Raw genomic sequence first — 15,685 nt, 5'->3', positions numbered from 1 at the left:
GTAAGAGGAAACCATTTATTTCTTAGGTTTTCTCTGAGGAGGGTAAAACAAGTCAATCCTAGGCTGTGGGATGAGTGGGGGGCCAGGGGGCTTGGGCACTCTGTCCTTGAGTCCTGGGTAAGAATCTGCCCCCAACCATAGGTGTCTTTAAGGAAAAACAATGAAGCTTCAGCTTTGCTTCTTTTCATTTTTCACTGCAAACGGAAAGACGGCTCTTGAGAAAATCAGGTGCTTGGGACGTGGCCTGGAGCCCGAGAGGGAAAGTGTGTGGAGCTTGTCAGCGTGGACAAGCTGCTAGGACCCCAGGGGCGCTGAGATGTGGATGTGGGAAGACAGAGGGAAGGGAGGGAGGGGGCTGGGGTCGATGTGAGGGTGCCCCACCAGCCAGGGCAAGGGAGCGAGGGGAAGGTGTGGCCTCTCCTGGGGTAGGAGAGCCCCATGGAGGAGGTGGGCGGGTTCAGGGGGCTTTCCAGAGCAGAAGGCATTCCTGCCCCACCGCGTAGTGTCTGTGACCTCAACCCTTTCCAGGTGTCCTCGGCCTCTGGGCGTGCCAACTGCTTTTTAAAGCACAAAGGGACTGATGTCCAAAACGGAAGGCTGCCACCCGTTAGTGTTGGGGAGATTCCCAAATGATCGTTCTTCCCCCCCCAAAGAAATCCCGGCCAGGCTTTGTTCAGTTATACATTTTATTCTCTAATAGGTACAATACTAAAATAAACACAAATTAAAAAAAGTTTTATTAAAACAAAACTGTACAAAAAAGCAGTATACTACATTTTAATTACAGAACAGTCTACTGTCCAAAAGGCACTAATCCAGAATAGGAGATACAATGATACAGGACTCATTTGAACTATTTTAATCAATACAATAGAGCACTTGTTTCTTTGACCATTTACATCTAGAAACAAGGGCTTTTGCTACAGTCATTACACATTGTTATAAATATGAGTCCCACAGGTGAAGGTGCAGTATCGCTCTCCCTAGAGAAGGTTCAGGCCACGAGGGACTGCGTGGGGCTGAGAGGTGGGTGGGGGGCGGGGCCCGGGCCCAGGGCTGCCGGAAGCCTTCCCAGTGGATTGGGCCGACTGCCCTGGGTGCGCGGAGCTTGTCTTCCAGCCTGGCCTCCCAGATAGTTGGTTTCTGGCCATTACTGGCAGCCACTTTACCCCCTCTTGTGTGTTAGCACCGGGAAAGTGGGTTCTGAGATGCTCCAGGGAACTGGGGCTGGAGGTCTGGGTGATGAAGCGCCAGCAGCTCAGCAGAGGGGAGGCATTTTGGTAACCTGATCTGAGAAAAAGGCAGCGACTACTCAGAAGAGGGACACAGAGCCCAGGGACGGCTAGTGAGCTGGCACTACAGCCAGGCAGAGCCCCCTGCTACCTTCTGGGCAAACTTCTGGCCCAGAAATAAGAGGTCCCGTTCCTCCATTCAGAGAGGCCTGCATCCCTCCTGATGGGCCCGGTGGAGAGTCTTCTGTTGAGAGAGACCTGTTACAATCTTGTGTTTTGGAACTTGCCTTCTAGAAGTGGGATGCTGCTTCCCAGAGGCTGTGCCCTGCCTCGCTGCTGCCTCAGAACCACGAACAGCTCCTGGGCGTAGACGGCCAAGCTGTGTCTCTGCTTGTCCGTGTCTGGTGACCTGACAACTCTCTAAACCCCAGATTTCATTCTCTAACGGACTCTGGACCTAAGGAAGAGAGATACTGCAGCTTTCCAAACAGTGTCATACACAGAGAAGACAAAGACAGGCATCTGATGTTAACAAAAATAAGTAACAAAGAAATAGGATTAAACCAAATCTCTTCTCACAGCATCCTATACTACATCCTCCTTCTGCTTAGCAGAAAATTGTACGTACACAAAAATACAAATACACAATTTTGTAGAACAGTCTGATTTTAATATATTTATATATATTTATATTTATACGAGTGGCAGGTTAGTTCATTATATAGAGCTTTTTGCACTTTTGGCTCATATGCAACAAGGCTTATAAATTCAGCTTTAGCTTTCATTCAGGTTTATAGCTTTGAACAATTGTTTTCACATTTAAAGCAGCATCCAATTTGCACTAGGAGTTTGTGGTGATTATAGGAAAGATGGGGTCAGGAGGTTACTGACAGGGAAGGCAGGGCCAGGGCCAGGGGCAGATATACATTCCAGTGTGTGTGGCGATGTCAGAAGGATTGCTATGGGACAGATTGACCATGATGACCCCTTGAGGTAGACTGAACACCTTACAGCAGACTCAGACACAGGTGCGACTCCCCTCAGGGACACATGTGCACAGGATGGGGGACAGAGACCAGGAGACGCCAAAGGGAACACAAAGACTAAGAACACGACGGCCAAGGCAGGGAAGGGCACTCTGCCCCAAAGCCATCTGGCAGGGACCCCACACAGCCCGTCGCAGATACTCGAGTATTTGTGGACGCTAAAGACTTCAGGCAGTCCAAGGCATCTGGTCCAGGTATCTGATCGGATTACGACGGTCAACCTCACTTTTCCCACTTTCCAACCTGCGCCACTAGTTCCCACCCCCGCAGCGAACAGGGAGACACAGCTGCACACGGTTCCGCAACAGGAAACAGTCCCCGCACTCTGTGCGCCGGGGTGTTCGGGTCCAGGTAACTGAGAAGAAAGGGGGGCTGTGGTGCCGCTCGCTGCACGGCTGTCCCCTGCTCTGCAGTGCTCCCGCGCACGCTCAGTGGTACAACAGACAAGCACTCGTAGAACCCGTAAACCACGAGCAACTGGAGAACAGAGCAACAGCGCACTGCCCGATCTGGGTTGGGGTGACGCGCTCCAGAGAAGCCTCCCTTCCATTACCACCACGGATTCATATTCTCCCGTCTGACCACTTTCATCAACCCGCCTCCCTTCTCTCTCCAATCCAAAGAATTCCTCTGGTAATTTGCCCATACCTGTTAAATGTGAATGCCCACCATTTGGGTTATGACATTGTCTGAACAAAAACGCTGGATCATTAATGAAATAAGTGCCTGGTATGGATTTGTCCGTTTTGCAAAACGTTCTAATGCACCAACAAATCATCTGAGCGCTGCTTAGTGCCGTGATGTGAACAGAGTGCAGTCACAAAATAATCCGTCGTACACCCACCACATAATAAAGGCCCCAAATTTAGGTCAGACTTAAATTACTTTAAAAAAGAAGCAAACAGATAATCTCACACTCATTTTCAAAGACACACTTGTGATCTTGCTTCACCCCCAGCGACGATGGCCTTTCTGAGCCCTTGTGAGCAGACACCCTGATCCCTCAAATCTAGGGAGAGACAAGAAGAGGCAGCCAGGGTTCCAGTGATTAATGATGGCAAATGAATCATTGTGTTTTAAACCATGATTATCTGACTCTTTGCCCTCTTGGGTCTGGATGCACTTTCCAGCTGCGGACAAAGACAGACCGAATTCTGCGCTGAGGCGGTCTTGCTCTCCCCGATCTCCCCACTCGACAGCTGTAGATTTTGCTAAGCAGGCTCCTTAACATTCTCTACGAACCGAGACCGTAACCCCATTGACAGAGACACCTTAAAAAGCAGCGCAGGACAGAGTGACGGAGCCAGCCTGACGGGGCAGTGCCAATGCCGCCCTGCCCACGAGCTTGCCCTTGTAGTTGTTCTGCCAGCAGAAATGCTGGGGGCCCTGCAGAGGGCAGCTGTCTGCACCTGCCCCTGAGGGCTAAGTGTAGGGAGGGGAAGAGGAGGGGGCAGGGCAGAGGCCGACTCTCCGGCAGGTTCCAGAGGTCTGTAACTTGCTTAGGCACTTAAAAAACAGAACTAGAAATGTATCCTTGGAAGGTACTGCATACCTACTGGTGACTATGGGCCGTGGAAGGGAGGGAGGGGAGCCCATGGGGAATCAGAGAAGGCTGTGGGCTCTTCCAGGGGAGGCACTATGATGTTCTTGGTCTCATCTGGCAGGGTCAATGTCCCACCTTGCAGCCTGGTGAAGATTGAAAACACCGGGGCTGGGCCCAGCAGCAGCTCTGCTCTTCCCTGTTTCTGCAGACCAGAGCAACGGATCGGGGCAGAGCGGGTGTATAGACGGTCTGCTCCAGAACTCAGGGCTACAGGACTGCACAGGCTTGCTTGCTATTTCCCGTGTGAGAAAAACTACTAGAAGAGGCCCTTTCGAGAGAAGTGTTCCGGCGAAACCGTGAGCAACGAAGAAAAGCCTTGCCAGAGATGCCGACGCTTGAAGGGAGAACTCCCCCTGCCCCCAAAGAACTTTGGTTTTGTGGTGCCCATTTTCAGAGATGCAGGATTAAGGGGCTCACTGACTTTAACATATTGAAATGTGGTTTTCAAGGCAAATCACTAACAATAATGCTCTTGAAAGGAGCCCACAGCTGAGCCCTCACCTCTGTTCCATCCACTCTACTAATGTATGTGCTGCCTGCCCCCACCCATGAATCTGGCATAAAAACAAAAGAGTTCAATGTAATATCACTAGAGTGGCTGCTGTTTACATTAATATAGCACTAATGTCGTTTTGTTCCAGTTTAATAGCTTCAGTGAATGATGAAGTGGAAAAATGACCCTCATAAGTTTACGCTGGGCTCTTAGTTCCAGTAAAGCAACAAAAGGGGAGCGGTTTCTGGGCTTAAAGGAAGCCAGAAAACAAGACGGAGACTTCAACTTGACCTGGAAGTGATGGGAAGGCTGGAAAAGTTATAAAGGCAACACAAATCTTGTGACTCATCCTGCCACCCATACTGGTTGGTAAGAGTCACGTGCTCTTTCCAAGCATGGAGTTAATGTCTCCATTCCAAAATTTCAGAGGCACCCAACTGCCACCAGAGATGCCAAATCTGGACCAACAGCTAAACAGAAGGCACACATACCTTGTTCCCTTCACATTAGGGTGGGTTTTTTTGGTGTGGGGCGGGGGGGATAATGAAAAATCCCATTAGCCAGCTAATGGAACAAAGTACCTATTACAGAGCCACCAAACTCAAATAGTCAACCTGGTAGATCTGCTCACAGGGCCACTCCAACTGGGGCCTTCCTCCTGGGGTGGTTTCCACTCTCTTGGGCTCCAAGGATGCCTAGGACGTGATGGAGTGGATGAGAAGAGAGTGACAGCCCCTGGGAAACAACTTACTTCAGAGGAAAAGAGCTGGAGAAGCGAGGGGGAGAGAAACATGGAATTTAGTTCAGTCCTCCGGTCAGCTTGGAGCCCGGGCCCCTGAAAATGGTCACTGAGCTGCCACCTGAATCTCTAGGCAGCTGGCCCCTTTGCTGGACTGTGGTTCATTAGGTCCCAAATCTGGACCTGTCTCCATGTGGGGCAGACACTAATACCAGAATCCCCGAATCTCCAAAAGTACTGGCTCAGCCCCACTGTCTCTCATGTCTATGATGGGACAGAACGAGCTGGAACGGCTTATCTAAACACTTCTGTGCAGAAGCAGGATGCCTAACAGTAAGAGGCACTAAGAAAATGCTCGAAGAGCTAAACAGAGGGAAAACGGGAAGTGCACTCTCTGCCTCAACTAACTGCAACTACACCCAAGGAGTGCTAGTAAATTCTACTTCTCCTCAAAACGCAGATTGAGACAGCCATTCTGTTCTATCCTCCTGCCCCAAAAGGCAGGACCTCACATTTGCCTTCTAGAGACAGGATGTGTTGAAACAGGTTTCACAACACTGTTGCTGAGCCTCACTGAGTTCACTGCATATTTCTGTCACTATCACTAACCACGGAGAAAGGCCAAGGGGAAGGGATGCTCTAATGTCTAGATCATCAAAGTAACACTAGTTCAGTGTCAGGGGGAATGAAGTGCACAGACAGAGGATAGCAATGTGACAGTGTGCTAGTGGGATTATCCAGCATTGTCTTGTGAGAGAACAAAATAAGTGCATTGATTTCACTCAGAGCAATGCCAGGCAGACCCTGCAACCTGTTCTCCAAATAACATCTACTAACGTGAAAGAAGCAACTGGAGATTTTCCTCGACTCCATTAAAGTGATGCTGCTCAGTGTAAGGTCTGCGAATCTTCAAGAATAAACAAGACAGTAAGAACACTCAGCACAGTGCCTGGCGCATAGTACATGCTCAATAAATGTCAGCTGCTATTATCATGAGCTCTGAATGCTCAGGAGGTCTGAACGTTTGTCTCTTGTTGCATTATGATTTAGAATGACATCTTTCTTTACTCTGGTCTCTTGTAAGAGTAACTTCTGGTGTTTTCTTCCAAAAAAAAAAAAAATACTATTTCATGGGCAAGTACTACCCATGCTTTCAGGGATTTGGGTGAGTTGGCTTTCTTTTTTCTTTTTAGTGGGGGCTGCTGGTGGTAATGGCATTATAAGGTGTAGGGTTTTTGGAATCACCAAAATGGCCTGTGGAAACAACTGGGGAGGGAAATGTCTTGCCAACTCCAGTTCTTTTTTAGTAGCACCATTCCTTAAGCGGCACATCTAATACTTTGATCCCGAAAATAGCAGATTGTGTTAGGGTTTAACTGCAGTGATAATTCTATTTTGTTTGAATATAAGCAGATAATCAGAACGTTGTGCTGGCTGTTTGAATGCCTGTCTCAGCAATCGGTATCATACTCCAGTGAGTTCTCAGAATTTCTAATCTTAAAACAGCTTCTCAACTGTAATGGAGATGGTGATCTTTCAGCAGCTGGGAAAATAAGGGATGGGGTACTCTGCTCTTTGGGACCATAAATCCACAATCATTCCAACTGTCAGAAGACTGATAGGACCCCACAGGGAAGTCTCCACACTAGCACATGTATCTTGAAAGTAGGCGCGTGGGGGTGGGGCTGAAAGTCACTTTTAGATCCTATAGGAAGAGAAGCACCGTGTAAGAACTTTTAATGGCATTTTTCCTGATCTGGCCCAATGACTACACACTTTGGAGGTATTTTTGAGGAGAACAAGAATAAAAGACCTCAAGGCAGAACCTTTCCCCAAATTCTGTTTGTGGACGGGGAGAGAACAGTTATAGAGAAGCAGCCTGCCTCAGCATTTTCATCAAAATGAAGTATAACTAGCACTTGGTTAGGATCCCTTCTGATATGTGGAGACGGGGGAAAAGGTTTGTATGAGGGTAAGCAGCAAAATATGAACAAAAGCAAGAGTGGCATTTTCTCAGTGGTTACTAAGCAATCCCGGAGTGTCCAGGCTTGAAGGAAGAAGGCGCTCGTGGCCCAGGCTCACGGGCACAGCTAGGAGCCCCACAGAAACGAAGCAGCTTGTGAGAAGCTGCTTGGCACTATGCTGGGTGCTGGTATTTGTGTGGAGGCTCACTTGATCATAGAACTGAATGAAGACTTCTGCAAGTGATGGAAAAAACCAAAGCATATTTTAGAGAAAAGCTAGCTGGCGACACAGCAGCTCCCCTCCAGTGGGAGGCCTCGGCGGGAGAACAGCAGACATCCTGGGCAGGCGGTGTAAGGTGTCAAGACCACACGATGCTCAGAGGGACAAGGTGATGAAGAGAAAGCAAGCAAAGTGAAAGGGAGAGAAAACATGCACCTGGGTGGGCTGGGGAGACAATCCCACTGACTCAGCAGAGCAATGGGGAAAACTCAGGATAACAAAAGGCTGCTGACATAAGGAACCTGGTTTTGCCCTGTAAGAGCGATGTGGGGAAATCTGGGTGACACTCATGCATATACATTAACTTCAGGACACTGTAAGTATCAGGACTCCATTTATGCCACACAGTTGTTAAAAGCTCACGTGTTTACATCTGTTTGTATCATGTCTGTCAAAGATCCTATGATTCAGTGAGGAAAACGCTATTTAACTCACGTGTACATCCCCATTTGATACTTTCTAATGGTGACAATGGAAATATCAAGTAACCAAGGAGAAAATCAAAATCCCAGGAAGTTTGTTAGACAGTAAATGTCCTCAAGTGAGGCCACACGATGTGCTTAGCTGGCCAGCAAGTGGGGCAGTCATGAAGGGCTTGTCAGGGACTGACTCAGTTTGGGGTTCTGACTAAAGTTTCTGCCAAAGGTGGAGCTAGTCAAAACTGGATGTGAGACAGAGGTTTAAATGATATAGAAGTCAAGTGGGGAGCAACAGCGAAGGCTTCCATTTTGAAGTTGAAATAACTCCAAATCCTTCTCTTTCACTAAAGGGAGAGGACACGAGCACCATGTCATTATTTTAGTTTACTGAGCTGCTGTTCCAAATGTTCTTGGGAGCATCAGTGCTAAAAGGGAACAGGGAATGGGAGATCTGCCATATCCAATCACATAAAGGACAGAAATCCTTTTAATTATGACCATGCCAATCTACATCTTGCTAAAACAGCTAATTACATGTCAGGAGGACACTCAGTCATTCAGAACAATTGTCGTTATATTTTTATATATTCATTCTGTGCCACCCCCCAATTACCATGGTTACAATTTGAAAGGATTCAGGCAAACCTTCATTTGATCACAGCACACCAATGTGAATTTGAGAGTTAATTATGGCTGTATAGAGCCACTTTCATTAAAAGAGAAAATGAAAATGGAGTTAAGGGAGCGGCATCCCAAGATGTCTGAGCCGGGCACACACGCCCTGCTCAGGTCAGCGTGTGGCAGTCATAGTGACCGGGCACACTCAACAGCTGCCCCACACCACTGCACTTTGGGGCTCAGACACCCATGGAAGGCACAGTCATGCCATCCAGATGGGCAAATCAATTCCCAAACTTGTCAAGCAAAAAAGGTGTCAGGACTGAAAGGCAGAGCCTCCTGCAGATGCATCCCTGTTTGCTGTCAGGGCGCTGCTCGGGCTAACAAGATAACGGGCATGGAACATGGGTGGCTGATGGCCAGAAGTTAGACTTGACTTGAATCAGTTAGATTTAGTTCTGCGCAATGCTTGGCCCCAAGCGTCCTATGAAGCGTGATAAAACAGAAGTCCAGGGTTCTGCACACTGGTTACCCACAGCATCTACTACACCCTCAAGGTCCCTGGGTGACGATAAGCACGGGGTTCAAGATCTTTTGGTGCAAGCAGATTTCCCCTCCCTTCTCCACCCTACGTACTCCCCTTTTAATTACAAAAGAAAACTAATGTTATAGGAAACTGGATTTCTCACATCGTTAGCGTTCTCTTTGCTGCTACTTTTCATCTCCACCAAGACTTCCAGCTTTCGAATGTCCATAGATAGGAACAGAGTTGCACTTCAGAGATAGGTGAGTCAACCGTTGGTCCTTTAAGATGACAAAAGCAGTCGCTTATCACTTTTAGCTTATAAGTAAAGAGACTGAAGAACAGCCTTTCTGAACATAACCTGTTTATAAGAGGAGTTTCTGTGACTGGAAAAGGAACTTGTGGGGTCGATGTATTTAAAAAGTCTTTCCCACCATCTCAGTATGGTAGTTCTCCTTAGAGGGGTAAAGAAAGCTTTTCCTCTTAGGTGATAGTCATCTTTTGAAGAGAAGAGCATATGAAGAAGGAGAGCGCGGTACTGAAAAAGAAAGGGCCTCTACTGTGACAATACGCTACCACTAGGGAAATCCTTACAAGATAACGTGGCCATTCATAGTTGCCTCCCTGGGAAAACCTTGTGTTCTCATTATGGTACAATACCTTCAAACTGGAAAACTTAGGTATTACTGAAGTAATGTAAATTAGTCTGGAAATTAAGAAACAGGAAGAAGGTTTTCGGGCAGGCAGCTCAGTTAGCCAAATTCAACATGGCCGACAACTGATACCCGAATCCTGAGTAAACATCCTTGCTATTTAGAGAGCACACAAAAAGGAATGTTTTAAATGTGTAATTCCCACCCCTTCCCCAGTGCATCCCCCACCCCATCCCTATGCTCCAGAAAGACGCTGTCAGCCAGCAGCTGGTCAGTGCGCCCAACTTTCACTTGGGAAATCTTGACAAACAAAACCGGCTCAGTAAAGCTATAAATGGATTTGGCTGGTCTCAATGCAGCCCCAGTGAATACAGTAGTAAAACATTACTAATAATCACAACAACAAAATGACAAAATCTATCACCACTCTGACCTAAGATTTAAATCACGGACAGAGATTAACACAGAAAACCAACGCACAACGTGAAGGGTCAGGACTATTCAGTGTAGAGTGCTACTGAGCACAAGATCATCAATAACAAGAAAAATTATTGCCTAAGAATCTGTTGAGACTTATTGGGGAAAAATACTCCGGTTGTTCTCTGAACAAAAAAAGACAAAAAGCAATTTTAAAAGGCAGAGCTACAAGTTACATGGGAAGACTGCTTCTACCCAAACCCTTCTTAGGACCAAGAGAGTAAGGACTTGAAGTTCACATTTTTAGGATGGGTAGGACTGTGTGTGAAAAAGGGATTATTTCCACTGTTATGGGCAGAGATAATGTAGCTGGTCAGTGGAATATGTAGCTGGTCACAAAGATGGCCTGCAAGACAGAAAGGAGTGTTTGTGTGAAGAGATGGACCACACCCACATGCTCTGCCTTCTGTGGAAGATAAAAATCCCAGCAAAGATGTCTGCTCAAGATGAGGCCCTTAGTATTGGAGCCCAGAGGCAAATGGAAGGGGAGCTGTTCACAGAGGGAGAGAATGTGACTGGAGATTCCTGATGAAATAAGTCTATTTACACTTGGTGCTTGATGGCTAGAGTCCAGGAGGGAAGTTTGTAAAGAACTGAAATGAGTGTATGAGCGAGCTCTTCATGAGTTGTCCCCTTTGAGGTAAAAATATATGTGGATATCTGGCCCCAACAGCGGTACTGTCGGTTACTGGACTGCGTGCCATCGAAAATCTACCAGGAACCACAGTACTGGATTTGCATACTTCACTGTTGATGAGCAGCTGCTTCCTCACCCGTATCTTTTTAGGTGGTCACCTCTACTGAGGTCTTCCTGTTCCAGGAACTTTCTTCCTGTGAAGGAACAGGAGAATGTGGGGGGAGGGGCCGCCCACCCAAAGACAGTGTGTGGGAACTGTACAGATCCCATAGGTAGGTGGAAGGTAACCGCACTTTTCAACCACTTAAAGGACTGAGACTGTGAAGAAATGCCCTAAGGGGTACTCAACAATTACAAGCTTTGCTGAAATAAACCAAAGTGTCTATTTGGTACTGACTGACACCAGAAGGTCTCAGCTAAGAGTGTTACTGTATTGCCCTCCCTGGCCTTCACCCCACATTAGGGTTATCAACAGCAAATCAGAAATCTCATTCAGATGGTCCATCTTTAAAAGGTCCCTTTGTAAGGCTGTGTTGTAAGAAGAGTAGGAAGTTTACCCATGTGACTATAGTAATTCAATGAAAGTGTCTTTCAAAAAATAACAGACAAGTTCCTATAAGAACTGCTGATAAGGTTTCCACCCCACCCTTTTATTTAGTCTTCTTCACTAGGGAAGAGCAGTCCTGAAACAGTCCTCTGGGGCCTGAGGGATGTACAGGATGGAGTAAGAAAAGAGGGGTAGATCAACCCAAAAGTACATAATGGGATTTTTTTTTTCTTTTTTCTTTTTTCTTTTTTTTTTTTGAGTCTGGCTCTTTTCCCTTCAGTAAGACAGGAATTTAGGGTTTTTTAAGAAAAAAATTCACCATCCAAAGATACTACAAATTAAGACAGTGACAACTCTGTGTGCCATTATGAGAACTAAGGTAGACTGGACAAGACAGCAGAATTGAACCCAGGGACAAAAACAAAACAAAAACAAAAACAAAAAAACAATGGCAGATTTAAATCTAGGCCCCAAAGAACTGTATTTTTGCTCTCGGTGAAAAAGCAAAAGTTATATGTAAGGCAGCGGGTCTTAAGAGCAGGCCAGCAGTCTTCTTCAATTAAAAGAAGAATTCTGGATGAAAGATTCCTTCTTCCTGAACCCAATATGAGGCTATCCTGCATTGGTAGACATGTGCTCTTACTTTTTCCAGGTTGCCAGATAGGGCCCGCTACTGCTTTCATGGATACTGACTCCCCTTTTTTCTCTGAAGCTTTTCTCCTTCCTTAAGGCCTTAAAACAATGAAACCTTTTAGCTCTTCTCTGGCAATCACTGTATTTCTTTAGAAACTGCAGCTGTCTTAACAGTTTGAGTCTGTTTCTTTAAAAAGACCAGCGAGAACAAATGATACTAGCAATCCCATCATAAAGAAGCTATCAATTATAATAATCTCCTTACAATAAATCATGGATGTGGCTTGTCAGACAGTATATTTTCCTCTCTTTTCTTTCTGATTCAACTGAGAATAAGCAGACAAAATTTCACCGGAATGGGAAGATACAATATGTTACATTTTTTTTCCTAAGTAATATAAAAGGAAAGAAAGATAACATAATCTCCTAATTGAAAAAAAACTCAACACACCAAGAAAGAAAATGAGCAGGGGGATCATTCCTGAGAATAACAAATGCTACTCTTGAATCTGTTGGTTCAAGTAATACAGTAAAACAGAAAAGACTACCCCATTTTACTCCAATTCTTGGAAGCTGGAAGAAGTATATACATTTTCTGCCTGAAATCCACAGACTAGAGCAGGTCCAGTCCCTGCCCGTAGCTCTTTAAAGTCACAGACCCATATAAGGTGGCATTTTCATGCCCTCTAAAGGCTTCCGCACACTGGCGTAGGCAGGATGAACAGACAGGGAGAAGACCTTGTCAGCATATGCCTTAAGTGGAGTCAGACCAGCTAAAAACTGGTGGGTATTTAATATCTACTAATGAGAAAGGGAAAAACAAAGAAGGTCAGTCTCACTCTCTTCTCAATGGTTTTAGGTTGAATACATCTGGTGGGGGCATGGAGGTGAAGAGGTAAGGAAATGGCGCCTTCCTTCCATCTTAGAAATTGTTCTTAGATAATGGACGAAAAGACAGTTAACAGCCAGCCCCAAATCCCCCTTTAAACAAGGCTCCACTGTGCGTAGAAAGGAGATGGAACGAGGCAGAAAATACACAGCAGTCATGCCTCCCTCAGACGCACCCTACGCCGCTACATTGAAGGCTGTTTCCTCTTCCCCACAGTGACAGTATGTCATTTAATCGGGATGCCAAGAGATCATTTTCATACAAGGCCAGCAGATGTAATTTTCTTTGATGCATGAATAGTTCATCATTTTGCTACTAGATGACAAGGTGATCACAGGGTGACTTTATAACGCAAGTTCACTGTTTGGTATTTTGAGTTCTCAAAATGAAAAAAAGATTTATCAAATATAAATATCTTTAAAAAGTAACAAAAGTGCTACATATGTGATCAAGGAAAAAAATTCCATTAGTTACTGCCGCTTAAAGTAGATTAAACTTTACAAATATTACCACATCCATTATCAATATGGCTTCCAATTATTAAATAAATTGCCTGTAGCAATATAGCTTTTCACACCTCTACAAGGACAGAGTAAAGAGAACACCAAAGCAGTCACATCACGTTGTATCTTGAAGACACACCACGCAAGTGGCAATTGTCCCCTGCTTTTTTCTGCTCCTTTTTAGGAAAGTATTTGCAATTGTGATAGTCAGTCAGCATAATCCCACCATAAAGTCCTCTATCAACCTCTCATATTGAGGGGGCTTCAGTTAATGGATACAAAGACTGGAAGTTCATTCACTCATTTGTGACCTTAGCTCCATCCTTGAAAGACTTTTTTTTGGTAGCAGGGAAAGGGGACACAAACAGGAGGCAAAGCAGCGTCCATGATGACCTCCAGCACTTTTGCAGGCAGGCACATACCTGTGCCGTGTAACGTACAGTGGTTCTGAGAACTGGACTTAACATCCATTAGACATTCAGCTCATGTTTTTTGTTTTGTTTTGTTTTTTTTCCAATGCTCTCAAGCTGGGTTTGTTTTGTTTTGTTTTGTTTTTTTAAATGACTTTTGTTTTTTTGTGTGTTTGAATCATGGTCCCAAAGGCAGAAGGCAGTATTTTATCTACTAAGTCACACAGCTTGTGAGAGGAAAGGATGTCTGTGTCAGGCATGTTAACATCAACCAAAATCTGAGATCAAGTTTTTCCATGGACATTCCACATTTTTCCACAGCACCCAAAGAAGTATAATCTAGCCACAGTGTGACTATTATGAGGCACGGCTTATTGCAGCTGGAAATCAATTATTCCCAAGCTGAGTGGGAATTCTAGTGTTCCTTTTACTCTGCAGATACTCCCCGAATGGTGTCTGTCAATCCTGGGCCACACTACCTCAGCTTGCATCCTATCAGTCTTGGGGAAGGAAAAGGGTTACAGGAATCTAAAGGTACCCAAGGTTTTACACGTAGCCTATTATTTGAGAACTGAGGGCTATCTAAATACCTGGAAGCACTTTCTTGGAATGCTAAGACAGAGCAGCAAGATTTTCTAGCCTCGGGGGCTGGGAGAGGGAAGTTTGGTTGGTTGGTTGGTTGGTTATTATTTACTGGGAATTAATACTGAGAGAGTATATGCAAAGGCTGAGGGCACCATGCCATCTTCACAGAACAAGACCCTAAGGGCTAACTGACATACAAGAAACTGCAAGTTATACTGTAAGAACACATGTTAAGGACCGAGGAAAGTCTGCTAAGGTGCTACGTCTAAACTAAGTTAACTTCTCATGTTCAACCCTCCCTGATCAGTCGTCATCCAGGGCCTCTGTCTTGATTTCGTTGGCTCCTTGTCGGGCCAAGGCCAAGATAGTGTGGTTGACTGCTGCCATTTCCACAGCTAATGAGATGGGGTCTTGGTGGTCACTATGGCTAGTGCTGTCATCCTAGACATGCAGAAATAAGAAACAAATGTTATTAGTGGATTGGTAAAATTCTCCAACTCACAGAAAGGCATGCTGAGGGCAAGGGGAGGCAGAACATTCGTGGGAGGACACAGTGGGTGAGGGGCTCGTGACAGAGTAGAGGTGAAATGTATTTAAGTAGACACTGAATGGAAATAGGTCCAGACTTCCAGTTGACATTTCCATGATTCAACAAATAAAAAGCACCAAAATGTTTTTTTCTTGCTAACAATTTTTTCCTTCTATCAGAAAGATTGCTGGTGATGATAATCAAACCTGATCATTCTAGGTTTGCAAAAAACATAGCACTAGTCACTGAAGGCCATACTAGTGAGCTATTGAATTCTGGACTAGTACTCGTACAGATTATCAGAGCTCATGGTATCTTTCTACTAAGCTGAGAAAACTAGACTAAACTACAGACACCAACATCTTATGGATAAAAATGCATTTTCACAAAAGAACAAAAGACCCAAAAAACTCTCGATTACAACAGGACAAAAGTATAACTGCCAGCAATGGCTATGGGTGAAAATGTGTGGTGCTCTCCTGCAGGAAGACACCAGGGAAGCGGCAGGTGTCATATTTAGGGGGAGCGGGAAGCTCTCCCTCCGTGCACAGCTCAGTGTTAAACAACAAAGCTGTGAAGGAAACTGGCACCGCAGGACGTTTGTCAGGCACCAGAAGATGGTGTTACAAATAAGGGATAAGTTTCTCACCTGTCATGCCTTCAGGGGAATTCTCGCATCAAAAAGCTTGGGAAAGGGTAAGATCCTGGTGGGTTGGGGGGGTGGGGTGGGGAGGGAGGGAATCATGGGATGTGCTGCCCTTAGGGCATCTGGAAAAAAAAAAACGGGGAGTGATCCATCTACATTAGTAGACTGAAAAATAACAGGAATGTTTCTGATTAGAAAGACAGATATTTTCTTCAGTAAAATGTGGAGCTATGATTTGGGAGTGTAAAAAGAAAAAAGG

The 15,685-nt window shown here is 45.5% G+C and overlaps 1 protein-coding gene across 8 annotated transcripts in view; it reads right to left on the bottom strand.

Annotated features, from left to right (window-relative positions):
- Positions 1-763: 763 nt before the first annotated feature.
- The window catches only part of HMBOX1 (homeobox containing 1), a 196,402-nt gene continuing 181,480 nt past the window's right edge, over positions 764-15,685 (bottom strand). For all 8 annotated transcript variants that reach the window (XM_030312693.2, XM_032592873.1, XM_032592874.1 and 5 more), the window contains one exon: positions 764-14,692. In XM_030312693.2, coding sequence (XP_030168553.1) covers positions 14,555-14,692 — 138 coding nt within the window. In that variant the 3' untranslated portion in view covers positions 764-14,554. The remainder of the gene's footprint in view (positions 14,693-15,685) is intronic.

The sequence above is a fragment of the Lynx canadensis genome, chromosome B1 (genome assembly GCF_007474595.2).
Source record: "Lynx canadensis isolate LIC74 chromosome B1, mLynCan4.pri.v2, whole genome shotgun sequence".
Lineage (NCBI taxonomy): Eukaryota > Metazoa > Chordata > Mammalia > Carnivora > Felidae > Lynx > Lynx canadensis.
Note: the sequence above shows the minus strand (reverse complement) of the source record. Positions and strands in the feature narration are given on the sequence as shown.